The 27,925-nt window shown below is 38.6% G+C and overlaps 1 protein-coding gene across 6 annotated transcripts; it reads left to right on the top strand.

Annotated features, from left to right (window-relative positions):
* Window positions 1-534: 534 nt before the first annotated feature.
* On the top strand, window positions 535-23,622 carry ZNF883 (zinc finger protein 883). 6 transcript variants are annotated; one of them, XR_014247889.1, is made up of 3 exons: window positions 535-3,565; window positions 4,607-4,692; window positions 21,810-23,622. XR_014247889.1 is itself a non-coding variant. In XM_082404074.1 (3 exons), the coding sequence occupies exon 3, from the start codon at window positions 15,382-15,384 to the stop codon at window positions 16,819-16,821; it is 1,440 nt and encodes a 479-aa protein (XP_082260200.1). In that variant the 5' UTR covers window positions 535-3,565; window positions 4,607-4,692; window positions 14,908-15,381; the 3' UTR covers window positions 16,822-21,803. The 6 variants fall into 6 exon arrangements, 3 of the variants coding, with proteins under 3 accessions (XP_082260200.1, XP_082260202.1, XP_082260201.1); XR_014247890.1 differs by lacking the exon at window positions 21,810-23,622 and adding an exon at window positions 12,841-14,899; XM_082404074.1 differs by lacking the exon at window positions 21,810-23,622 and adding an exon at window positions 14,908-21,803.
* Window positions 23,623-27,925: the final 4,303 nt, after the last annotated feature.

The raw sequence follows: 27,925 nt of genomic DNA, 5'->3' as shown, positions 1-27,925 counted from the left end.
AATTTCTCGTCTGGCCTCTTACCAATTTCTATTGAATAAAGAATCCAAGAACTTGGGTCAGTATCATTACCATTAAAATAATACTGTAGAATAATATTTAAAGACATGAAGGAATATTTACCAAAAAACGAAATTTAAAAAGCACTTTTCAATATATCACATTGCTCTATTTTTAATTTTAAAAGCATATATAATGCATATTTAAGCATATGTAATTGTATATAATTTGCACATATATGCATAGAAATAGCCTATATATGTAAAAATATAATAGTGGGTATCTTAGAGTGGGATTTTATCTGATTTTAATTTTGTTCTTTTTTCTTATCTCTATTTTCTACAGTCTATATATATTCTTTGTATAGGAAAAAGTTAAGTATGTGCATTCCTTTTTAATTAAATCCATTTATTGGACTTATTCTCAAAAATAGATGTGGAGGAGGGCACAAATTAATGTACGAGGATTCACCAAAGAGTACTATTTTTGGTAGTGATAGGGATAGAGTAGGATAATTAAATAGTTAGTTTAAAAAAACCCACTAGGGGATTAAAGATAGAAAGGGAATTTTAAGGGAGTTTGGGAGACTGTTGTAAGCTAATGACCTCTCAAGGAAAAATCCAGTAAACTAGCAACAATCTACCTTGAAGGAAGACCAGGTGCATTCAAGCGCCAGGCACACTCAAGCCACAAGTCCTGATAATTAAAACGTAAGACAGTAGATACGGGTCTACATCTTGTTACATGAAGTCAGGGAGTTAATGGTCCTTGAAGAGTATCATTTCTGCATGTAGCCACGACAGGAATGTAGGTGAAAGGGGACATTATACTGAAACTTGAGATGAATTACCATATTTTAGTATATGTTACCACACTTTTGCTAATATACATATGATTTAAATAGCACTATGACAGTCCTGGTTAGACCATATAGGGTCAAAGGAGGAACTAATGATGTAAGCCTTGATGTCTACCCAAAAATGCGGAAGAAGGTGGTCCTCTCTCCTCCCCACCTTTTCTCTGATTATAAAAATGTAGCCTTTTTTGTTCTCAGAGCAGAGCCCTCTCAACAGGCCGATTGTCTCTCACAAGCATACTATGCTAATAAACTCACTCTTTGCCTGTCTCTCGCTGAATTCTTTCTGCATTGAGACAAAAGAATCTGAGCTTCAGTAAATTCTGACACCAGGTGAGTGGTTTTAATTAAAAGACAGTGGGTTCGAGTCCCCTCCTAAGTATAGGGATCAGTGGGTTCAAGTCACAATCTGAGGTTTGGCTGGACTTGAGTCCAGAAGGAGAAGGAGTGCAAGGAGTGCAGTTTCAGTAGCGTTAAAGTGAACATAACCTAACAGAAAGACAAAAAAAGCTAGAAAAAATTTTTTTCACAAAATGTGGCCTCATTCTTTTTTTTTTTTTTAAACGAGGGTGTCTTTCTTTCTTTCTTTCTTTCTTTCTTTCTTTCTTTCTTTCTTTCTTTCTTTCTTTCTTTATGGCTGCGTTGGGTCTTCGTTGCGCACACGAGCTTTCTCTAGTTTCAGAGAGCAGGGGCTACTCTTCGTTGTGGTGCGTGGGCTTCTCATTGTGGGGGCTTCTCTTGTGGAGCATGGGCTCTAGGCGCATGGGCTTCAGTAGTTGTGGCACGTGGACTCAGTAGTTGTGGCTCACGGGCTGTAGAGCACAGACTCAGTAGTTGTGGCACATGGGCTTAGTTGCTCCATGGCATGTGGGTTCTTCCCAGACCAGGGCTCTAACCTGTGTCCCCTGCGTTGGCAGGTGGATTCTTAACCACTGTGCCACCAGGGAAGTCCCTCATTCTTTTTTTTAAAAAAATTTTTATTGGAGTATAATTGCTTTACAATGTTGTGTTAGTTTCTGGTATATAACAAAGTGAATCAGCTATATGTATACATATATCCCCTTATACCCTCCCTCTTGCATCTCCCTCCCACTCTCCCTCTCCTACCCTTCTAGGTGGTCACAAAGCACCGAGCTGATCTCCCTGTGAGATGCAGTTGCTTCCCACTAGCTATCTGTTTTACATTTGATAATGTATATATGTCAATGCTACTCTCTCCCTTCCTCCCAGCTTACCCTTCCTCCTCCCTGTGTCCTCAAGTCCATTCTCTACTTCTGCGTCTTTATTCCTGTCCTGCCCCTAGGTTCATCAGAACCTTTTTTTTTCTCTTAGATTCCACATATATGCGTTAGCATATGGTATTTGTTTTTCTCTTTCTGACTTACTTCACTCTGTATGACAAACTCTAGGTCCATCCACCTCACTACAAATAATTCAATTTCATTTCTTTTTATGGCTGAGTAATATTCCATTGTATATACGTGCCACATCTTCTTTATCCATTCATCTGTCTATGGACACTTAGGTTGCTTCCATGTCCTGGCTATTGTAAATAGAGCTGCAGTGAACATTGTGGTATATGACTCTTTTTGAATTATGGTTTTCTCAGGGAATATGCCTAGTAGTAGGACTGCTGGGTCATATGGTAGTTTTATTTTTAGTTTTTTAAGGAACCTCCATACTGTTCTCTATAGTAGCTGTATCAATTTGCATTCCCACCAACAGTGCCAGAGGGTTCCCTTTTCTCCACACCCTCTCCAGCATTTATTGTTTGTAGATTTTCTGATGATGGCCATTCTGACTGGTGTGAGGTGATACCTCCTTGTAGTTTTGATTTGCATTTCTCTAATGATTAGTGATGCTGAGCATCCTTTCATGTGTTTGTTGGCAATCTGTATATCTTCTTTGGAGAAATGTCTATTTATGACTTCTGCCCATTTTTGGATTGGGTTGGGTTTTTTTTGATATTGAGCTGCATGAGCTACTTGTAAATTTTGGAAATTAATCCTTTTTCAGTTGCTTCATTTGCAAATATTTTCTCCCATTCTGAGAGTTGTCTTTTTGTCTTGTTTATGGTTTCCTTTGCTGTGCAAACGCTTTTAAGTTTCATTAGCCCACCTCCTAGAGAAATGGAAATAAAACCAAAAATAAACAAATGGCCTCATTCTTGGTTGTAATCAATCCCTGTCTCTCTCTCCATAAGGAAGAATGAGGTTGTCAGAGAGATTTATTTTTAGAATGATATATATGCACCACAGGGTTAATAGTGATTATCTCTCTGTTATGGAATTCCATCTAGTTTGGGTGGGTTGGTTTTTTTTTTTTTTCCCTGTCCTTTTTTGCCTACCTGTTGAATAAACGGTTATTTATAAATAATCTATTGATATAATGAATAGGCGTTACTTTTGTTTAAGAGGGAAAAAGTTTGTTAACGAAAAACTTGCATCCCTTTAGACTCCTTTTTTTTTTTTCTTTAGCGAAAGGGAAAGCTTTTTTTCCCCTTTTTTCCATTTAAATAACGAAGGAGCAACGCACATTCGCAACTTGCAAGGATGTGGAAGGGCAACTCCCGAGCCCCATAAGCGACACTGCGCGCAGACGCCCTGCATTTGCGGAGGCTGCTGGGAAATGTAGTTCTAGGCGGCTGAGGGCGCATGCGCATTTGTTGGCTTGCGGGTTCCGACAGAGTCCTTTATTTTTCGGTGGAGCTGGTGAGCTCGTTTTTAACCCGACTTGTGCACGCGGGTGGGAGTTAGGGAGGACTCCACTTCGGAATAACGTCCCCACCCCAGGGATGAGGCGGGGCTGGAGGGGCCTGAGAGAATGCTTTGGTCGGGCTTGGTTTGGGGGGCGGGGGCGGGCGAAAGGCGGAGATTAGGGCATCGGGGTTGGTGTTTGGTTTTCGTTGGAGTGGAGTGCGGAGTAGTGACCTGTACTCCGAATCGGGGTTATGCGGGTCTAGGGCTGCCTCTGGGATAGAGGGAGGCAGAGCCCTAGCTGTGCCTTCCCGCCTTAAGGGCCAAGAATTTGGGCTCTCACTTCTGGGTGGGGGGCTGGGGGGTGGGAAATCTCGAGGACAGAGCTGGGGGCTTTGGGGGCTTTGGCAGTAATGGAATCGATCGGGCAGATAAATACCCGGACGGGAGGGGCGGACATCCTGGACTTTGGTAGGAAATTTCAGGAAAACTGATCTAGGAACTTAGTGGCCCTAGAATTTAGGGCTCCGGACATCCTGCTCTTTTATGTGAAATACACCTCGCCTAGAGGTAGTTTTTTGTTTGTTTTGTTTTGGTAAATTCCTGAAGCCTCTTCTGTAAAGAGCTGTGGGAATGATTCCCTACTTTCTGTGCGCACTGAAGAGCTGTTGATTGTTGTTCATTGAGATGGCATTTGTGAATGAGATTTCAACAACTTAAAATGCTTTGCAAATGTTACTATTTTTATTAATAAATGGGAGAGGACTGATGTCGTAGATATCACCCATCTTGAGAGGGCCAGAGCTTTGGAGTTAACCCTGTGTCTGGATCGCAAGATTGGAGCCATGCCCCTAGACAATGCTGAGAATATAGTGACAGTGTCAGAGCCCCAGACAGCAATGTCAGTGGCCTTTCCCTTTGTACTCTGCAGGGAAGAAGTTTGTTCCTAGACTCATTCTGACCTTATTTTTAGGGAGGGTTTGGGTTACATCCAGGTGGTTAGATAGGGGTTCCATAAAGCAATCCTGATTTCTGAGGGCCCCTTTTCTTTTGCAGCTCTGTTTTCTTAAGTCTCTACTTGATTGGATAAGATGGAATTAAGAAGGAGGACCTGACCATTGGCCCCTGATTACATGTCTTTGGTGAGCAAAACTTTTCAAGCCTTTTGTATTTACCTTGCTGGGTTTAATTTCTAAAGTTAACATCTGCAGTTTGAAAAATCACATGTAGTTAAATAGCCCTTGAAATTCTCTTATATTGCTTATAATTTATATGTACATGTTATGTGTATATAACCATGCAGTAATGTATGTATAAATGTACCCAAATATATTCTTTAAACATTAAGATAACTCTTACCCTGGCAAAATGCTCATTTATGAGAGCATTGTGAGAATTGAGACTGAGGAAACAACAGAATCTCCCATCTCACACTTAACTCCAGATAGCATATTTTCTTGAGCCTGTTTGGCAAATTTGTACACATAAAACATACAAGTGTATCAACTAGGCTTTATTTTTTCTTTCCTGAAATATCTCTGTGCCCAGAGGGAGGAAAGATTTTTTTTTTCATTCATTGAGTAAATATTAGTTAAAGGCAAAAGGCAGGTAATGTTTGAGGCACTGGTGATACCTCCAGTGAGTAAAGCAAAGTCCCTGCCTACATGGAACTGACAGTCTAGGATGAGCACACAGACAATAAACAATATACAGTGTGTCAGATGGTGGCTGGTGGAGGCAACTGCACTATAGTAGTGATGTTAGGGAGGGCCTGGAACAGCTGCTTTTTCATATATGGGGTCAGGGAAGGCTTCTCTAACAGTGTGACATTGAATAAAGACTTGAAGAAAATGAGGATGTGAGCCTTGCAGATATCCGGGAGGGGAGAAGTTCCCAGAGAGAGGAAACAGCAAATGCAAAGGCCCTGAGGTGCAAATGTCCTTAGCCTGTGTGGAGAGCATCAAAGAGGCCATTGTGGACAGAGGAGTGAAGACATAGCATAGTAGAGGTTGAGATGACAGAGGTAAGAGAGGTCCAGATCACACAGGGCTGTGCAGGCCACTTGGAGGAGATTGGCTTTTACTCTGAGTGAGAAGGGAAGCCATAGGGAGGTGGTTGTAGTTGTTATTGTTTCGTCAGCTCTACTGAGGTATAATTTACATACAATTTACCAATTTTCACAGGAGGATTTTGAGGAGAGAAGTGACATTATTTGACATATTTTTTTAAGCATTTTTTTAAAATTTAATTTTAAATTTCGCCACCAGGGAAGCCCTGGATTATTTTTAAGTGGAGAGAAATAATATTGAACTCAAGAATAGGGTACAGTCTGTAGTCCTAGCCCGCTAGTGGCTAACTGTGTGACATAAGCAAGTCTCTTGTGACTGTTGCCTTGAATTGCACATCTTGGAGAAACTAAGGAAATTAACCTTAATATTTCCTGAGCCTCTTTCTAGCTCAACTACTCTGACATTATGACATCAGTTGTGAGGTTTGGAAAGCAGGAGCCTCTAGCATCTGGTCCTTGTGTTCATCTTCTTGTCTTTACTGCTCTAACAGCATCAGAGTCAGCCTTGAAAAAGCACAGAATTCACAGTTGGATGGTCTGAAGCATTGGCAAGGATTAGCAAGCACAGTCACCCATCTTTGCCTGACTGATTGCGGGGGTGGTTATGAGTTGAGAGCATAGTAACCACAGGGCGTTTTTAATAACAGATGCCAGGTCACCAGTATACCAGGAAGTAAGAAAGACAGGGTCTAGAATCACATTTTGGGGGGTATTCATGGGTTCTCTCTGGCAACTCAGATCCAGAAGCCACAGATTCAGCAACAACAGCAGAAATACAGTTTAGAATTCTGATAGGCAGGCTTCCAGAACCTAAACTGATAAAGGAGTAAATATCAGTTTATAGGCTATTCATCAGCGAGTACACATTAAAACAGCTACTGTGTGAGGGGCACTCTACTAAGTACATGGGGATTAAAAAAAAAACGCAAAGAACTGGTCATAGTCCTCGCCCAGAACTGTAAGAGCTGACGACAGGAAACATTAACTCTAACTTTGCTTTGCAGTTAGAAGACATTCAAAAATCTTGAATCGAAAAATGTAACTAATAGTGGTTTAGCTGGAGATAGGTCTACATAGAGGAAGGGGGACCAATTAAATGATATTTCAGGATCCTAAAGCCTACCCAGTTCTGAACTTTATAGCAATATCGTGAGGCAATCTGGATACTTTTATACAATGTTGAGACATAGAAAAAAATGGTCTTGAATCCCACTTCTTTAAGATAGCAGGTAACTATCAGCACGCTGTAGTACAAAGACCACTTGATTGGGAATCAAGAGAAAACTTTATACATTCAGTAGTTCAAGAAATACGTATTAGTTATGTAATATATGCCAGGTTCTGTGTGTGGCCCTGAGGACAAAAGAGTATGTAAGTTAGTATAACTGTCCTCAAGAAACTTACAGTCTAAGGAAGGAAGACAAGACATTGGAAGTAGAACATTGAAGTATAATGACTGTAGTAATTGGGGAAATATAAGGTGCTGTGAGTTAATTTTTGCAGATAACATAATTATTATTAATATATATAATTTAAATAAGAATAAATTATTATGAACCTGGTATGATTGTAATGTGACTTTAATACATATAAATAAGTGTCCTTTCCGGGAAAGATCTCCTCCCCTTACAAAGGCTATTTTGGCTTAACACCTATTTCCCCACATGCTTAAACAGCACTGGATATTATATGCTTTTAACATTTTTGCCAATTTGATGTTTGAAACATATTTTACTTTGCATTTCCATGATTAAAAGTGAGGTTGAAAATTTTGTTATATGCTGGTCATTGGTGTTTCTTTTGTAAATTTCCTGTTCATATCGTTTGCCCATATTTATATTGCATTATGTTTTTCTAACTGACTTGTAGGAACTCTATATAACTAATGATCTCTTCTGTTTTATTAGTTGTAAATATTTACGCCCAGTATGACTTTTCTCTTTTAATTTTGTTGATTGCCTTGTATATTTGTATAGTCAAATCTGAGAGCTTTTTCCTATGTAACCTCCAGGTTTTATATATTTTTAAGGACCTTCTCATGCAAGATTATAAAAATATTCTTCTGATATCTTTCTGGTTGTTTTATAGATTTATTCCTAATGTCTATTGCAATTATAGTTTATTTTTATAAGGTAGCAGTGGTACATTTATTTTTTTCCCTAGATTGGTAAGCCAGTTGTCCCAAATCATTTGTTGAATTTCCATCTTTCCCCAAATATTCAAAATGCCCTGTTTAGCATATATTAAGTCCCTATAAATAATGGGCCTATTTCTAGAGTCTGTTCTGTTTTATTATTCCTTCAGTCTATCCTTGTTTCAGTAATACAATGTTTTAATTAACGTAGCTGTATGTTTTGTTACCTAGTATGGACAAATCTCCCCTCATATGCATATTTTTTCTTTTTCAAAAATATGTGTTATATATATTAAGTTGGGGGCGTATTAGTTTCATAGGGCTGCTGTAACAAAGTACCACAAACTGGGTGGCTTAAAACAATGGAAATGTATTGTCTCACAGTTCTGGGGACTAGAAGTCTGAAATCAAGGTGTTGGCAAGGCCATGCTGCCTCTGTAACCTGTAGGGGAATCCTTCCTAGCTTCTGGCGGTTTGCAGGCAGTCTTTGGCATTCCTTGGCTTACAGCAGCGTAATTTTATCATCACATGGTATTCTCCCTGTGTGTCTCTGTGTTTTTGCATGATCATCTTCTTATAAGGACACCAGTCATATTAGATTGGGGACTACCCTACTACAGTGTGACTTCATCTTAACTTATATCTGCAGTGACCCCATTTCTAAATAAGGTCACATTCTGAGGTACTAGGGGTAAGGAGATATATATATGTATGTGTGTGTATGTATATATATATATGTGCATGTGTGTACATATATGTGTGTGTGTGTGTGTGTATATATATATATATATATATATATATAATTTTTTGGAGTGGGGGACACATTTAACTCATAACAGGAGAGAACTGGCATCTTTAAATTATTGAGTGCTTCTCACCCCAAAACATGGATTTTTCAGTTGATTCTCTTCAACTGTTGAGAGTCAGCAGTGTTGCTGCTTTGAAGTTACTGTGCCTGTTTCTTAAACTGCTTTTAAGATTGTTCTCTACCTCTGATCTTAGAATTTGGCTATGATATCCTTGAGTGTGCTTTTCTTTAAATTTAGCTTCCTTATGGTTTGGGACTTCTTGAATCTATAACTCATCAGTTGGGAATATCTTCCGCCCTATTCCTTCAATTATTGTGTTATTCCTATTCTCTTCTCTTGTTTTGAGACTCCTGTTATACGCATGTTAAACCTCTTGAGTAAATCTCATAGGTCCCTTATGCTCCAATCCTTTTTTTTATTGGTGCCTGTGAGATCTTAGTTCCCCTACCAGGGATCAAACCTGGGCCCCATGAGTGAAAGCTGGAGTCCTAATCACTAGACTGCTAGGGAATTCTCTCTAATCCTTTTTTTTAAAAGAGATAAGCTTATATGAAAAGATATATGAAAAGAACTATGTAAACTGCATCATCAGGAAATAAAACATAAAATAAGACTAAATAATGGTCAAAAGAGAAACATAAGTTATAGGAAAATTGTTGTGGTGAAACAGGAGATTAACTGAAATACAATGGGATAACTTTTTGTTTTCTTTGATAAACTTTTTATTTTACAATAGTTTTAGATTTACAAAAAGGTTGCAAAGATGGTACAGAGTGTTCCCTATATTTCACAGCCAGTTTTCCCAATTAACATCTTTCATTAGTTTGGTACATTGTCACAATTAATGAATGGAGGTTGATACATTATTATTAACTAAAGTCTGCACTTTATTCAAATTAACTCAGTTTTTAACCTAATGTCTTTTTTCAGTTCTAAGATCCTGTCCAAGATACAATGTTATATTTAGTCATCATGTCTTTTTAGACTCCTCTTGGCTATGATATTTTCTAATCCTTTTTAAAATTATCATTAGTCTTTTTTTTAAACCTCTGTTCTTCAATTTGCTTATTTTTATTGATCTTTCCCTTAGCCCAATCTGTTGTTTTACCCATCCAATTGAGTTCTTAATTTCAGGTATTCTGTTATAAATGCTTATTTGATTCCTTTTGGTTGATTCCAAATTGCTGTTAAACTTTTTCATTCTTTTTTCTACTTTGTCTATTCTTCTATTTTGTTTTCTCTTGATATTGGTCAGTGGTACTAACACTTTGTATGTTTACTAAGTGTTGTTGTATTTTTTAAAAGATCCACCTTTGTTTCCTTTTCTTTTTTTAAAAATTAATTAATTAATTTTTGGCTGTGTTGGGTCTTCATTGCTGTGCACAGGCTTTTTCTAGTTGCGGCAAGTGGGGGCTACTCTTCGTTGTGGTGTGCGGGCTTCTCACTGTGGTGGCTTCTCTTGTTGCGGAGCGTGGGCTCTAGACATGTGGGCTTCAGTAGTTGTTGAGTGCCAGCTCAGTAGTTGTGGCTCGCGGGCTTAGTTGCTCTGCGGCATGTGGGATCTTCCTGGGCCATAGCTCGAACCCGTCTCCCTTGCATTGGCAGGCAGATTCTTAACCACTGTGCCACCAGGGAAGCCCTGTTTACTAAGTTTTGATTATGTGCTTGTTTTCATGATAAAAGCACCATAGAGGTTCAAGCTGATATCATCTTTCACCAGGAAGAGTTCTCTTTTTTTCTCTTTAAAGTAGATAGGATCATCTCAGCCAAGCTGAGTTAGTGCTGGGTTGCAGTTTTGATAAGTTTATTTTACCTCTTGGTTGCTTCTTTTCCTAGGATGTGGCCCTCCTGGGCACTCAGTTGAAAATGTGGCAGCTCTTTGTCTCCTCAGTCCTGAAAAATTGTGGGAGATTTACTTCTGACATTCAGAGGTTTTCAGCCTAGCTCTCCAGAGCCCCACCCCATACAGCTTAAAAATTCAGATTCTTTGGGAAGAATCTGGTCATGTCGGGACTTCCCTGGCGGTCCAGTAGTTAAGACTCTGTGCTTCTACTGAAGGGGGCGTGGGTTTGGTCCCTGGTCAGGGAATTAAGATCTCACATGCCACATGCCATGGCAAAAAAGAAGAAGAAGAAGAATTTGGTCATGTGTTTGAGGCCTCTTCCATCCCTAACGTTACTTTAGCCAGTTGTAAATACCAAAATCTATACTGGTTCCTTTGCCCTTCTTGAGTGGCCTTCTGTGAGGCATCAATCTTGGATTCTCAGCCGGAATTGGTAAGAATTTAGGTCCTCTAGGTGAAAAGTGGCTGTATATCCTCAGCGTCAGTTTATTACTCCTCTAGAGCTTTCTTTTGCCTATTTTGTTTTCAAACTCCTCCCAAGTCTCCATTAAACTTTTCTTTCCAAATAGAGAACATATCTTTTAATATCAAATCTTGTATCTGTTTTATCTGTCCTATTACCTAAAGAGGGTAGCACAAGGGAAGTTATATTGCAGTGTGAAATATGACAGACAGTGATATCAGCGTTTTCTGGGTAAGTTGATTAGCTGTTTGACATCTGAGGTATCTCACTGTGGCACTTATCTTGGTGAATTCCTTATCATCTATGGTCTGATCCTCATATTTGCAGTTTCAGAAACTTGAAGTTAGTGTAGAGATAGATTTAACCATGTAAGTTTACAAGTGACTGATGAGTTAAATGGAAAGTGGATTTATATTACATTGAGATCCAGAACTACCAAGGAATTCATATTTTTATGTTGTCTGGCAAGAAAGAAAAAAAAAGGAAACAAAATTCTAATCCTAATTTTGCTTGGCAAGTGTGCAGTTATACCAAAGGGAGTTAATGGTGTGATGCAAATATGTAAAGCTCTTAGATAAAGTTATCATATTAGTCTAGCCCCACAATAAACTCTACCTGCTTACTGAGATAAACAGATCTAGCTAGTATTTGGTGCTAGTCTCTTTTCTTCCAGGTTTTGTGTGAATAGAAGGAGTCTACCGTTTTTTGTATCTCTAACACCTCTTTTTTCTATGTTCTGTTACCATCACTTTACTTTTGATCGATCTTTTATAGTTGATTGATAGATAGATAGATAGATAATTTCTTATTTTCAGTGTTTTTTTACGGAAACTTCAGAATTGCTTCTGTATACTCTCAACAGATACATAGTAGGCACCAAATAAGTACTTTTGGCCACTCTTGAATTTAGAACTTTAGAACCCTGAACTCTATTTGAACAACTTCCTAGCCCTCTACTTTGTCATTTTGAGTTGTTAGCTTTACTCTTTCTTTCGTAAGTAGTTGCACGAATGATCCCTTAGAAGGTGTTTGTTTGCTGTTCTGGGAACCAGTGGCATTGAAGGGTGCCAGTGGACTTTACCTTGTGGTAATGAAAAGAATCAAACCATTGTCAGATACTATAAGTGATAACAACTGCAGGAGCCTTGTCTCATGGGTTAAGTATAGCTTTGTAATTACTAGAGACTGCCATGACTTTTTCCTCAAACGTCAAAATGTGTGGGATTATGGGATTTACAAGTGTTTATCTGAGCTGGGCTTTGAGTTTAGGGACCAGAGATCTTAAAATTTTATTTGTGCATGAGACAAGATATTTCTTTTATTATTAAACAGGTGATTGCTCTTTTCTTCAAGACACTGTACGTAGATAACTTTATTATGTTGCCTTAGCAGCATCAACATTCCTATATTTCATAGTTCCTGAAGATAACTTAGGACACAATTTTGAGATCCATCATAAACACCCAAGCCCATATCCTTCACCAAGATTCTGAGCATCAGCTTTTCAAATCAGGTATTATCTTCTAAGTAGGAAGAACCATATTAATAGATAACAGAGGAAAAAACAGAGAAATGTCACAAGATACTTAACCAAGAAAGAATCAGATAACTAACAAGCAAGTTGCGAGAAATCCTTGTAAATAATAGTTCATCTGTCCATTGTGGTGGTGGTACCAACGATATTGGTACTAGGTGGTAGATTTGGAAATGCTCGTTAGTGTCCACTGTGCAGAGCCCCCTCTTATCTGTGTATAAAACAGAGTTCACCTAGTGGGAGCAGCATTCAACTTCATTTCTACATATCTTTATCCATCTTCTCACATATCTTTGTGATCTCAGCAGAAGGGATGACCCTCTTTCATTTATTAATGAATCTCTCTATTTGTACCCCAGACTCCATTATTTTCTACTTGTTTTAGGACCTTGATTTAATGATTATTTCATAATTCAGTGTCTCCCTCTTCGAATTTTAGACATCAAAAGTTTTTCTGGGCTTCCCTGCTGGCGCAGTGGTTGAGAATCCGCTTGCCAATGCAGGGGACACGGGTTCGATCCCTGGTCCAGGAAGATCCCACATGCCACGGAGCAACTAAGCCCATGCGCCGCAACTACTGAGCCTGTGCTCTAGAGCCCGTGAGCCACAACTTCTGAGCCCGTGTGCCACAACTACTGAAGCCCACACGCCTAGAGCCCGTGCTTCACAGCAAGAGAAGCCACCGCAATGAGTAGCCTGCGCACCACAACGAAGAGTAGCCCCCGTTCACCGCAACTAGAGAAAGCCCGCACGCAGCAACAAAGACCCAACACAGCCAAAAATAAATAAATAAAATAAATAAATCTATTAAAAAAAAAGTTTTTCTTACTTTTGCAAGAACATCTTCTGTAACGATGCTCTTTTATTTACCTTTTAATTTTATTCACCTTTTAATTTTATTCTCTGCTTTCATTATCAAACTTTTCATACTCGTACCTAACAGCCTCAATTCTATTCAACTTTAATCTTTGAAGTTAGACTCTTATCATCTATTTTTCTACTAAAATTATTTTGAAGAGACCCCTGAATCCTGAATTCTTTCTTGGTAGAAATCTGTTCTTAGTCCTTTCCATATTCAAACTTTTCAGCTGCATTTGTTATTTTGTCTTTGCTTGTGTGACAACGCTAGATTATTTTCTGTTTTAATCTCTTTCCAAGTGCTTTTTCATTAGTTTCACTTCCTCCCTAACACAAATGCATGTCTTTTAAGGTTTATATTTTACTTGTTTATTTTTTATCCCAAAGAATCATGCATTCTGATATCCTCAAAAATAGTCCTTCCATGTCATTAATTCCCTGATATATTTTTTCAGCTCACATATCTCATTTGAATTCCCCATAGTTTCCCTGCTTAGAGTATATTGCTACTTGAATGTGTCACTTCACTTTAAATCACTTTAAACTCAATATGGTAAAAAGTGAAATCACCAAATTTCTCTAAGTAACCTCTTTTTCCTTCTTCAGTATTTCTATAATTTGTACCACTATTATTGCTACTATTAGTTCCTCTATTAGTACCACTATTACTTCCAGCTTTCTTGGCTAGAAACCAAGTATCTTTATGAATCTCATTTTGTAAAAATTCCTCATAATCAATGTTAGTATATTTTTGTTTCTTCCTTTTTATGTTTTAGATTTACTCCTATAGTAAATTCTTTTGTATTATCCTAATGCAGGCCCATGTCATTTATATTATACTTTCTTGCTGAATTTGATAGCCTTATTCTATTATCCATTTTATTTATTTATTTGTTTTTTAATTAATTTATTTTTGACCACGTTGGGTCTTCGTTGTTGTGTGTGGTCTTTCTCTAGTTGCGGCGAGCGGGGACTACTCTTTGTTGTGGTGCATGGGCTTCTCATTGCAGTGGCTTCTCTTGTTGCAGAGCACGGGCTTTAGACGCATGGACTTCAGTAGTTGTGGCACACAGGCTCAGAAGTTGTGACACACAGGCTTAGTTGGTCTGTGGCACGTGGGATCTTCCCGGACCAGAGATCGAACCCATGTCCCCTGCATAAGCAGGTGGATTCTTAATCACTGCGCCACCAGGGAAGACCCCATTACCCATTTGAGATGAAATTAACAAGCACTTCATCTAAAACATCACACATTTATCGTGTTGCTACTATGACAGAAAACTTCAATTTTTCTCTCTCCTACTACATAACATTTCTGTTTGTCAGAATTTATTATATGATCCCATTTCATTTTTCCTTTCTTATTTTTTCCTCTGCTTTCCAAAGACATATATTTGAACTAGTATCATTGACTCTTTGTCATGTCATGTACTTTTTATATCTTTATTTTTAATTATACTATGAATTTTGTCTCAGTGCTATCATTTCTTTTACCACACTTATCTATATTAATCCTTTCCTTCTTTTAACTTCCATATTAATCAGAACTGATACTGTATAATCTTTTGTTTTATCAGCAGTAGTTTATTTTTATTATATATTTTTCTGTAACTGATGAGTGAGCTTTGTTTTCCCCTTTATATTCCAGAGGGAAGAAATATTGTCTTCTGCTTAATCCTGAATATTATATCCAAAGTCAGAGCATTAATTCCAAAGCAGAAAGCTTCTGAAAAACAAATAGTGTCATGGCATGATGTTAGAACATTTTTCAAATGATGGTTCTACACATTAGAAGAATTGGAATTCAATAACCAATTTGAGAAACACAAATAAAATTAAATTATAAGGAAAAATAATTCAAGAGGAAGATCATGAATATAACAGTTTGAGGGAAATATTAAATCTCAGCTCAAATCTTTTAAACAACTGAGAGTTTCTAGAAGATAAAGACCTCATAATTATGACACAAATGGAGCTTAAAACATAATTCTGCTTCAATAGATTTTTTTTAAAGGCAACTTATAAATGAGAAATAATTTTAAATATAAGAAAGGATGCATTTGTACCTCCAACCTTACTTATTCTGGAAACAATTTAAATGTAAACCCATAATTCAGTACTAATGGAATCTGAGAAAATTTGTATGAGAGAGAAACGTAAATGTAAACTATGTGGTAAATCCTTCAGCCGAAACACTAGTCTTATTCAACATCAAAGAATACATACTGGAGAGAAACCTTATGAATGTAATGAATGTGGAAAAGCTTTTAGTCAGAGCACTAACCTTATTCAACATCAAAGAGTCCATACTGGGGAGAAACCTTATAAGTGTAATGAATGTGAAAAAGCCTTTAGTCATAGGTCATCCCTTAGAAATCATGAGAGAATACATACTGGAGAAAAACCCTATCCTTGTAATGAATGTGGAAAAGTTTTCAGCCATATTTCAGCCCTTACTCAACATCACAGAATTCACACTGGAAAGAAACCATATGCATGTGTTGAATGTGGGAAAACCTTCAGCCGGAGCACACATCTTATAGAACATCAAGGCATTCATTCTGGGGAGAAATCCTACCAGTGTAAGGAATGTAAGAAAGTTTTTTGCCACAGCTCATCACTAATCCGACATCAGAGAACTCACACAGGAGAAAAACCGTACAAATGTAATGAATGTGGAAAAGCCTTCAGCCATAACCCAGCCTTCATTCAACATCAGAGAATTCATACTGGAGAGAAACCTTATGAATGTAATGAATGTGGAAGAGCTTTTAGTCAGAGCACTAACCTTATTCAACATCAAAGAGTCCATACTGGGGAAAAACCTTATGAGTGTAATGAATGTGAAAAAGCCTTTAGCCACAGGTCATCCCTTAGAAATCATGAGAGAATACATACTGGAGAAAAACCCTATCCTTGTAATGAATGTGGGAAGGCTTTCAGCCATATTTCAGCCCTTATTCAGCATCACAGAATTCACACTGGAAAGAAACCATATGCATGTGTTGAATGTGGGAAAACCTTCAGCCGGAGCACACATCTTATAGAACATCAAGGCATTCATTCTGGGGAGAAATCCTACCAGTGTAAGGAATGTAGGAAAGTTTTTTGCCACAGCTCATCACTAATCCGACATCAGAGAACTCACACAGGAGAAAAGCCCTACAAATGTAATGAATGTGGAAAAGCCTTCAGCCATACCCCAGCCTTCATTCAACATCAGAGAATTCATACTGGAGAGAAACCCTATGAGTGTAATGAATGTGGAAAGGCCTTTAATCGGAGTGCACATCTTACTGAACACCAGAGAACTCACACTGGAGAGAAACCTTATGTTTGTAAGGAATGTGGAAAAACTTTCAGCCGAAGTACACACCTTACTGAACATCTAAAAATACATTCTGGTGTGAAACCCTATCAATGTAATGAATGTCAAAAACTCTTTTGCTATAGAACATCATTAATTCGACATCAGAGAACTCATACAGAAGCGAAACCCTACCAGTGTAATGAATGTGGAAAATCCTTCAGCTTAAGCTCAGCCCTTACTAAACATAAGTGAACACACACAGTGAAGAAACTTTATCAGGGTAATGAATGTGGGAGAGCCTGCAGCCATAGGTCATCCCTTACCCCTGAGCACTCACAGTAGTAAAAAACTCTTAAGATTGTTATGCAAGAAAAACTTGAGGTAAAATACTCATTTACTCAATATTATAGTGTTTGTACTGAGAAGAAACACTGTTCTTGTAATTCATGTGAAAAATGTGTTATCATTGATATAAAAACTTATAATGGAAACAGTCATCTCTAAAACTGAAGTTTGTCTTTTAAAGACATTTAGGAAATTAATTTTAGAGATAATTTATTACCAATGTATATATTTGCTTATAATTAAAGCTTTTTCAGATACACAGAAGTTTTAGATGGATGATAAAAATTGTTTATATATAATCTTTTTAGTAGTTCTTATCTTATTTTTAAATGTTAAAGTAACACCTTTATAGAGGGTTTGAATTTTAAATTTTGACAAGTTTAATTAAGCCATAGACAAGAATGCTTTCCCCCACAGAGATAAGATGCATTATTTTCCAGTATTCATGGAATTAAAAAAAATTTTTTTTAAATTTATATTTTTGGCTGCGTTGGGTCTTTGTTGCTGCTTGCAGGCTTTCTCTAGTTGTGGCGAGCAGGGGCTACTCTTCATTGTGGTGCATGGGCTTCTCATTGTGGTGGCTTCTCTTGTTGCGGAGCACTGGCTGTAGGCGCATGGGCTTCAGTAGTGTGGATGCCAGCTCAGTAATTGTGGCTCGTGGGCTTAGTTGCTCCGCGGCATGTGGGATCTTCCCGGACCAGGGCTCGAACCCATGTCCCCTGCATTGGCAGGCAGATTCTTAACCACTGCACCACCAGGAAAGTCCCAGAATTTTTTTTTTTAATGGACTATATATATGGCTACAAAGAAAATTTCAACAAATTCTCCCTGAGGGAAATATTCAAACCTTCCCTGTTTATTTATATATTTTTACCACAGTGAGATAAAAGAAAAGAACAACTGAAAATAGCACCACAAAACTATTTAGAAATTAAAAGTAGTTTTCTAAGTAATTTTTGTGTTAAAGAATAAATCCAAACAGAAAAAATGCAATTATTAGAAAATAATAAAACTGGAACATAAATTAAGTATTCAATTTTAAAAGATAGGAAACCAAATAATAATATAAGCCCAAAGGGAAAAAAAAGGAATGCATTAATAAAGATAAAAGAATACATTAATAAACTAAGTACAAAAAGTACATTTGATAAGTCAATATACAAATTCTAGCAAGTAGGATAATGGGAAAAAAAGGAGAAAACACTATATCTAGGAGTAAGGAAAGGAATATAAATACAGATAAAAGGGAAGTTAAATTTTTTAATTCAATCATTAACAAGTCAAATCTAGCAGTTTAGTAAAATTAATACTGATATTTGTCATAGCACTTCCAGACTAGTTCAAAAGGAGAAATGTACATTAATAAAGAAAGACTGTATTATACTAGATGCAGTAAAAGGATTTGGCAATATTCTACAGTCATTGGCATTGTTTTAAAGTTAGGAATAGAAGGAAACTTCCTTAAATTGATAAGAGATGTTTACCAGAAACCTACCAAACACTGCATATAACTAGAATGTTCTTATCAGAAGCAGGAACGAGACAAGTGATGCTTAATGTCAGCACTCTTAGCAATGTTCTACAGGTCTCAGGTAATTCAATAAGAGAAAAAATTCTGAGCCAGTAATATTTAAAAGGAAGAGAAAAAATCCTGACACCATGAGATGATATATTTGGTTGCTAGAAAATCCAGCCAGTAGGGCACATATATACTATCAACAATGCCCAAATAAAAAGCTTTCTTAAATAAAAGAAATAAAAAATGTAATGGAAAAAAGTGACAGTCACAGTATTGACCAAAAAAATCTAAAAATGCCAGGAATAAAAAAAAATTCCAAGAGATTATAGGATAAATTTGTTTCTGAAGAACATAGAATAGTATAATAAATGAAGAGGTACGATTAGAAAAATTGTATAAAGATGTCAATTTATTTTAAATTTATCTTTGATTTGCAAGCCTAAATCAAAATCTCAATAGAGTTTTAAAAAATAACAGCTTTATTGAGATACAGTTCTCATACCACATAATCCAACTTTTCAAAGTACAATTCAGATATTAGCATATTCACAGAGTTGTGTGACTGCCACCACTATCTAATTTCAGAATATTTTCATTACCCCAAAAAGAAACCCATACCTATTAGCAGTGACTCTCCATTGCTCTTCTCCCTCCAGCTCCTGGAACTACTCATCTACTTTCTTTTTCTGAGGATTTGTCTCTTCTGGCTTTTTTTATTTCAGTAAAATCACAGAATATGTGGTCTTTTGTGGCTGGCTTTCACTTAGCATTATGTTTTCAAGGTTTGTCCATGTTGTGGCACACATCACTACTTCATTTCTCATTATGGCTAAATAACATTTCATTGTATGGGTAGAGCACATTTTGTTATCTGTTCATCAACTGATGGACATTTGGGTGGTTTCCACTTTTTTGTTATTGTGAATAATGCTGCTACGAACTTCCACATATAAATTTTTGTAATGTCATGTTTTCAGTTCTCTTGCACATATATACCACGAAGTGAAATTGTTGAGTCTTATGTTAACTCTGTGTTTAAACTTTTGAGGAAATGCCAGACTATTTTCTACAGCAGCTGTACCAGTTTTCAGTCCCATCAGCAACATATGAGGGTCCTTATTTTCCCCCGTCATTGTCAATACTTGTTTTTTTCTGTGAGATATATATACATATACATAACTATATATATATATATTTATATACATATACAGAAATATATATGTATATTTTCTTTGGGGAAATGTCTATTTGGATTCTTCACGCATTTTAAATTAGGTTATTTATCTTTTTATTGTTGAATTGTAAGAGTTCTTTATATATTCTGGGTACTGGACCCTTATATATCTAATTTGCAAATATTTTCTCCCATTCTGTTGATTGTCTTTTCACTTCTTGATGATGTTCTTTGAAGCACAACAAGTTTCAGTTTTGATGTAGTCCAGTTTACCTATTTTTCTTTTATTGTTTGTCCTCTTGTTATAACCCAAGGTTGTGAAGATTTACATATTTTCTTCTAAGAGTTTTACAGTTTTAGCTCTTTTAGGTCTATGATCCATCCATTTTGAGGTAACTTTTTAATATATGGTGTGAAGTATGGGTCCAACATCATTCTTTCGCATGTGAATATTCAGTATTCTCAGCACCTTTGTTGAAAAGACTGTTCTTTCCCACATTTAATTGTCTTGGCATCCTTGTCACTCAATGGGATTTAAAAATGAAACTTAGCACACTAAAAATAAGTATATTAGAACAACTAAACGACTGTTAAAAATTAAAAGCAACAAAATAGGGCTTGCCCCCCAAGTTATTCAAATGGTAGTCTGTAGGAAAAAAAATAGTTGGTATACCACAGATGAAACAATTGTTATCTATAGAATAGAAAACAAAGAGAAATATTCATATATGATACTTCAATATATGATAAAAATAATATCTCAAAACAGAGAAAGAATGGACTATTCAATAAGTGACATTGGGATAACTGGCTATTTATTTGGAAAAATACCTCATAACATACACAAAATTAAATTCCAGAAGGGAATAATTGAATGCCGTTTTGTGGTAGTTTTCCAGAAGACAGGAACTGGGCACACAAATCTAAGGTTTTCTTCAGATCCTTCCAAAACTGAGGCAGGAGATAGATGGGCCCCAGGCTGAGCAGCGTGGAGTTCGCCCCCCCGGTGGACAGATACTCCAAAATAGCAGGAGGGAGGAGAAGCTAAGCCCTGCCCAGATAAAAGACCAAATATTTCTCATTCTCAAGGTCAAGTAGACCTTCCTGACTACACGAGCAGAAAGACTCCTTGAAGGTCAAAAAGGGGGGCGGGCGCCATAGCATAGTAGGTGATGTCAACCTACCCATAGGCCTCTTTGCTAGAATCCATCTTGGCTAAGAGATGCGTGTGCACACGTGGGAGGACCCTGAGATATACCAAATATGGACTCAGACCAGGCAAAGCAAGATGATTGGCCAAAGGAAACCAGGAAGAAATGCCCCATAAAAGTGATTCAAACTATCACAAGGGTGCGACTCTTTCTCTAAGCCCACCCGTGTGTCTGTCCACCTGTACTCCTTTTCCTCCTGATAACCCTTTACTTCTTTCATTGCTTTCCGTCTTTGTGGGAATTCTATTCTGCAGAGCTGAAGGGCCAGGGCCTTGTCACTGGCCACTGGTCTAGTGGCTAGGATTCAGTGCTCTCAGTGCCGCTGCCCGACCTCAATCTCTAGCCAGGAACTGAAGCCCTGCTTCAAGCGGCTGCAGTCCGAGGCCATCCAAGATCATAACCACTATTGGATAAACACAAATTTTAGAGTTTTGGAAAAGTTTTATTATAACTACTGATAGAATTATAATGGCATGTCTCTCTTCAAATCACTGCAAAAAATGGAAAAACGATAGAAAAGGAATAAACCTAAAACAAAGGAACAAGTAAGATTGGGTATAACCATTTTATCAGTGAAGATCCCTTTTAAAAGTTACAGCTTTTAGATTAGATTTACAGGAAGGAAAACTAACATTTGTTGGTTGCTAAATTAAATAGTATAGAAATTAAGGTGCTAAGGTTATCTAACTCATCCATGGTTACCCAGCTTTTAAGGGCAGGAGCAGGATTACAAAACAAATACATCTAAAATTATGCAAAAACTCACAATAAAAAGGTAGACAAAAGTAAATCTGTAGGGCTCTGATGACAAAGCTTGTATGAATTTTGCGATGACACCATACACAAGGGCCTATGCCATAGGGTAGAGCCCATTATTGGGCAGAATACGGACATAAGAAGCCAAAGATATGCATTTTCATTTTCTAGGACTGATGTAACAAATTACCAGAAACTGCGTGGCTTAAAACAACAGAAATTTATTGTCTCTCAGTTCTGCAGGCCAGAAGTCTTAAATCAAGATGTCGGCAGGGCCACATTCCTTTTGGAGCCTCTACAGGAGAATCCTTCCTCACCTTTGCAACTTCTGGTGGCTGTCAGCATTCCTTTTGGCTGCATCACTCCAATCTCTGCCTCTATCTTCATGTGACCTTCTCTTCTGTGTTTGTCTTCTCCTCTTCTGTCTCTTATCAGGGCATTTGGATTTAGGGCCCACCTGGGTAGTCCAGGGTGATTTCACCCCAAGACCCTAACTTGTATCTGCAAAGACCTTTTTTCCAAATAAAGTAATATTCACAGGTTTCAGGGGTTTGAACATAGACATATATTTTGGGGGGCCACAATTCAACCCACAACAGTACATGAAACTGGAGGACAAATATGAATCATAATCGAAGCAGAAAGCAAACAGATGAAGCCATTCTGAGTTTTAGGATAAGAGGTGGGGCAGATATTGAGGTAAAAAATCCTGGCTATGATTGTCTATAAATTAGAACATGCATGTAAAATTAGACCAGGGCAGTGATTTTCAAACAGGAATTCCTGGAGGTACATGGAAATACATGTAGGTATGGTTTGGAGATAATAAATTTCCATATTCTCTTTCCTAAAGTTTATTATCTGAAAGCAAAGCTGTATTCACAACAACTCTTCTCCAGGTTTACATAAGAAAGGTATACTCCTCACTCATCCCACACTTCACTAATGCATACCAGACAAAATGGTTATCATTTTCTGGTGATAAAATGAAGACACCATAAAGCCTTATGGCTTCCTTCTGTCAAGGGTGAACTATGGGATTAGAAATGATGTACTTTGGCCAATGTTAGGATTTCGAACATGAGCTTATAGTAGAAGTAGGAGGAGGAGTAATTAAATTTTTAAGAACTTCACTTTTTTTTTTATTACCCCAACTGTTGCCAAAGAATGTATTGCTCTTGAGGGAGGGTCCCTTGAGAAGACAAAAAGAACATAAAAATATTAATGCTAAAAACAGCCTCCTTTTTTTTGTTTGTTTAGGTTTTTGTTTTGTTTTGTTTTTGGCCACGCTGCACAGCTTGCGGGATCTTAGCTCCCTGACCAGGGGTCAAACCTGTGCCCCCGGCCCCCTGTAGTGGAAGCTCGGTGTCCTAACCATTGGACTGCCAGGGGATTCCTAAAACAGCCTTCTTTATGTAATTAAACAATTATTTTCACCTGTTTTCAACCTTCATCCCTAAGTGTTTTTAGCTGGAGAGGAAAGCATTTTTGAACAACAGTAGTAAAGGTCTGCGGCACTATATTTGGTCATCCACTTGACAGGAAGTGACAGGTGGTCTGAGATAAGGGCCTACAAGGATTCCCGACTAGTGGCAAGTGGCTTGGTTGGTTGGCAAGAGGCCTGAAAGGATTAAGATTGGGATATTGTAGATAAGGAAGTCTGGGCAAGAGGCATGTGCATGGGGTTGTGCACCAGCTGTAGACTTTTGTGTCTCAGAAAGAACCCCCTACAGAAGAGGCACTCAACAACTGGATGTACTAGCAAATGTCAGCCAGGCTCTGTGTTTTTCCACCACAGTGCTTGTGCAGTGAGCTCATGAATTGAGAAACCATGACTGCAGAGATGGAAGTGTTACATAAAAGACTCAACAGTATGGTCTCCTTCTCACCAAAGCTGATCTAGCTAATGTTGCTGTTGAATACCTGAAAGTTCAGCAGCAGAGACTGGCTCTAAGCCTCTGTGGTAACATCTCTGAAGAGATCAGCCAGCCACTTGGTGGCAAGTTGATTACAATGGGCACATTCCATCCTGGAAGAGATGGTGATTTGTTCTTAATGGAATTGACATCTAACCTGGGTGTGGGTTTGCCTTTGCTGTGTGCAGTGACTCTGGCTGCATAAGTAATTGAGAGCTTACTGAATGCCTAAGTTATGGATGTGAGATCCTACAAATCATTGCCTCAGACCAATGTACCCATTTTTTAAATTTATTTAAAAAATTTTATACAATTGTATTTTATTTTAAGTTTTTTAAAATTAATTAAATTTATTTTTGGCTGCATTGGGTCTTCGTTACTGCGCACGGGCTTTCTCTAATTGCGTCGAGCGGGGGCTACTCTTCGTTGCGGTGTGTGGGCTTCTCATTGCGGTGGCTTCTCTTGTTGCGGAGCATGGGCTCTAGGCGCGTGGGCTTCAGTAGTTGTAGCACTTGGGCTCAGTAGTTGTGGCTTGTGGGCTCTAGAGCGCAGGCTCAGTAGTTGTGGCACATGGGCTTAGTTGCTCCACGGCATGTGGAATCTTCCCATAGCAAGGCCTGAACCCGTGTCCCCTGCATTGGCAGGTGGATTCTTAACCACTGCGCCACCAGGGAAGTCCCCCCAAAATTTTATACAATTTTAAAGGTTACATTCCATTTACAGTTATTACAAAATATTAGCTATATTCCCCATGTTGTACAATACATCCTTGTAACCCATCTTACACCCAGTAGTTTGTACCTCCCCATGTTGCCCCCCCCCCCAACTGGTAACCACTAGTTTGTTCTCTGTCTGTGAGTCTGCTTCTTTTTGGTTATATTCACTAGTTTGTTGTATTTTTTTAGATTCCACATATAAGTGATACCATATATCAACAGTATTTGTCTTTGTCTGACTTACTTCACTTAGCATAATGCCCTCTAAGTCCATCCATGTTGCTGCAAATGGCAAAATTTTGTTCTTTTTTATGGCTGGGTAGTATTCCATTGTATGTATATATGTGTGTATATGTATATATATCACATCTTCTTTATCCATTCATCTGTTGATGGACACTTAGATTGCTTCCATATCTTAGCAATTATAAATAATGCTGCTGTGAACATTGGGGTGCATGTATCTTTTTGAATTACTGTATTTGTTTGTTTGTTTGTTTGTTTGTATCAGATATATACCCAGGAGTGGAAATGCTGGGTCATATGATAATTCTATTTTTAATTTTTTGAGAAACTTCCATACTGTTTACCACAGTGGCTGCATCAATTTACATTCCCACAGTGTACAAGTGTTCACTTTTCTCTACATCCTCACCAACCAACATTGTTATTTGTGTTCTTTTTGATCATAGCCATTCTGACAGGTGTGAGGTGATATCTCATGGTGGTTTTGATTTGCATTTCCCTGATGATTAGCAATGTGGAGTATCTTTTTGTGTGCCTGTTGGCCATCTGCATCTCCTCTTTGGAAAAATGTCTATTTAGTTTGTCGATGAAAAATTAATCAGTCGATCTAAGAAATAAATGGAAAATTTTATTTGAGCCAAATCTGAGGGTTATAACCGGGGAAGAGCATCTCGAAAGTTCTTAGAACTATTCCACTGGTTAGAAATCAAGGCAGAGTTATATAAGTCTCTTGAGACAGAGGGCTGTACATCAAATGACATATTATTGACAGTTTACATAATCCAGATCTAAGCGTTATTATGGTGGGTCATATGTACCCTCACAGGATCAAGAAGAAATGTTACCTTTTAAGGAGTTGTCTTGATGATGGTAGGAGAATGTTGCTTTTTATGGTTGAGGAAGTATTAATGCCAGTGGGGGAGGTTTGGTTGATGCATAATGCAGATACACAATGCACAGTGTGGGGAGAGAGGAGGTTAAAGGGCAGAAAAAAATTTATGTTTAAATATTTCTTGTCTTGCCATAGAATATAAATTTTATTTCACAAGTTCTTCTGCCCATTTTTTAATTGAGGTGTTTGGTTTTTTTATGTTGAGTTGTATGAGCTGTTTATATATGTTGGATATTAATCCCTTTTTGGTCATATCATTTGCAAATATTGTCTCCCATTCAGTATGTTGTCTTTTTGTTTGTCCATAGTTTCCTTTGCTGTGCAAAAGCTTTTAAGTCTAATTAGGTCCCATTTGTTTATTTTTGCTTTTATTTCCTTTACTTTAGGAGACAGATCCCCCCAAAATATTGCTGCGATTTATGTCAAAGAGTGCTCTGCCTATGTTTTCCTCTACGAGTTTTATCGTATCTTGTCTTACATTTAGGTCTTTAAACCAGATCAGTGTACCCATTTTTGGTGAAGGATGTGTGAAAATGGGTGTATGATCAAGGAATCCACTGGTCCTCCCGTATGCTGTATGACCTACCAGCTGCCATTCTAGTAGAATTTTGCGCTGGCCTCTTCAAGACTCAGCTAAGGCACCAGTTTAGGAATGACACTCTTCAGGGTTCAAGTGCTGTTGTCCAAGTTGTGGCACATACATTGAAGCTATGCCCCCCAAGTTGTCCTCCATCCCTGGGCCAGAAAAGCTCAGTTCTTTCCCTCCTGAGTGGGGCAAACCCAGTCCCCCACCTCCTGGGTGACTCTTTTATGCTCACACCACTGCCACGCTCACACAGAACCCTTCACTTCTGGTCACCAAATATGTGGGTTTGTTGCCTCACAACAAGCAGTTCTGCACAGCACCAGCTGGTGTCCTATACTTTAACTCAACTTTAACACTATCTACTTGGCAATGGCGTCAGATCCCGCAGGCTGAGGGCTCGGTCCCATGAGACTGCTCCCACCTTAATCGGACGCCAGTCACAAGTAGTAGGTCCCTGAGTTACCCACAACTTCTGTCTGGTTTGGCTACAAATCAGAGGTTCACACGGCCCCCTCCTCAGTTTCAATTAATTTGCTAGAGTGGCTCACGGAACTCAGGGAAACACTTACTTACGTCTACTAGTTTATTAAAGGAGATGATAAAGGATACAGAGGTCTGCCAGATGAAGAGATACATATGGTGAGGCCTGGGAGGATCCCGAGCTCAGGGGCTTCTGTCCCTGTGGAGTTGGGGTGAGTCACCCTCCCGATGTGGATGGGTTCACCGACCCAGAAGCTCTCTGAACCCGGTACTATTAGGACTTTATAGAAGCTTCCTCACACAGGCATGATCAATTATTAATTCCATTTCCAGCCCCTCTCCCCTCTCTGGAGAAATTGGGGTGGGGCTGAAAATTCCAAGCTTCTAATCATGGCTTGGTCTTTCTGGTGACCAGCCACCCTCCAGGAGGCCAATCAGAGTCGCCTCATTAGAACAACAGTTGCGCTTAGTGCTCTTATCACCTAGGAATTTACGAGAGTTTCAGGAGGCCTGTGTCAGGGACGGGGTCAAAGACAAGCATTAAAACAAGAGATGCTCTTAGCGCTCTTATCACTTGGGAAATTACAAGGGTTTTGGGAGTTCTGTGCCAGGACCGGAGGCAGAGACTAATAGACATTTTCTGTTATCTCACAGCCCCCAGTGGCTGTTAGACACAGGCCCAGGAACCAAGGGTTAAAGTAGGACCGGCTCCTGTCACCATCACTCCCAGAGTCCCACTTGTCCTTCCTTTCCCACAAACTTAGGCTGTGCTGGAGTGGAGGTCCTATTTTCCGGGGCCTTCACTGAACGTGAAGCTGTGACCTACCACTGGTCTTTTGGGCCCTCATGTCAGTAGATCAGCTGGTACAAAAAAGAGATATTGCTGGGTAAACTGTGTGACCCCAACCGGTTAGATATTTTCTATTTGTCTCTCTGTTGTTCTTTATTCTTCATCCTATAAAAGCTTCATGCTTTCTGCCCCGTTTTGCAGTTCTCTGAAAAGAGACTGGCCACTTCATGAAGTGTTTAATAAAGTTTGTCTGTATCACCTAAGTGTTTGACAGCACTAAGAGAAAGTGGTCAGAAGGGCCAGGCTAGGAGGGTTCAGGGCCTGCTCTGGGCGCTTCCTCGATCTTACTCCTCTTTTCAGAGTGAAAGTGGTCCAGGATGAGAAGATTCATATTGGTAGAAACCACCAGCCTGTGGGACTGGGGCTTTAAATGAACTACCGCAGCACACCCAGACCTCCCACCTCTAACCATTAGCTGCTTCGGGCCTGCACACAGACAGCGGCTCTCAAACCACCACGTGCCCTCTGCCTAGAGGGAGGATCTGCCAGGTCTGGGACCCTGGCACTGAGGGGCACCAGGGGACCCAAGGAGCAGAGCAGTGGAGGTCATGCTGGAGGTGCCCACCTCCAGCATTTCCAGTTTACTTTGCTTTTCTTCTACAAGCCTTATGGAGTGAAACGTTGGGTCATTGATTTTTAGATTTTTCTTTTTTCATAAAAAGGAA

Source organism: Balaenoptera borealis (genome assembly GCF_965194805.1).
Source record: "Balaenoptera borealis genome assembly, chromosome: 8".
NCBI lineage: Eukaryota > Metazoa > Chordata > Mammalia > Artiodactyla > Balaenopteridae > Balaenoptera > Balaenoptera borealis.
The sequence above is the reverse complement of the archived record's forward strand: the minus strand, read 5'-3'. Positions and strand labels throughout refer to the sequence as shown.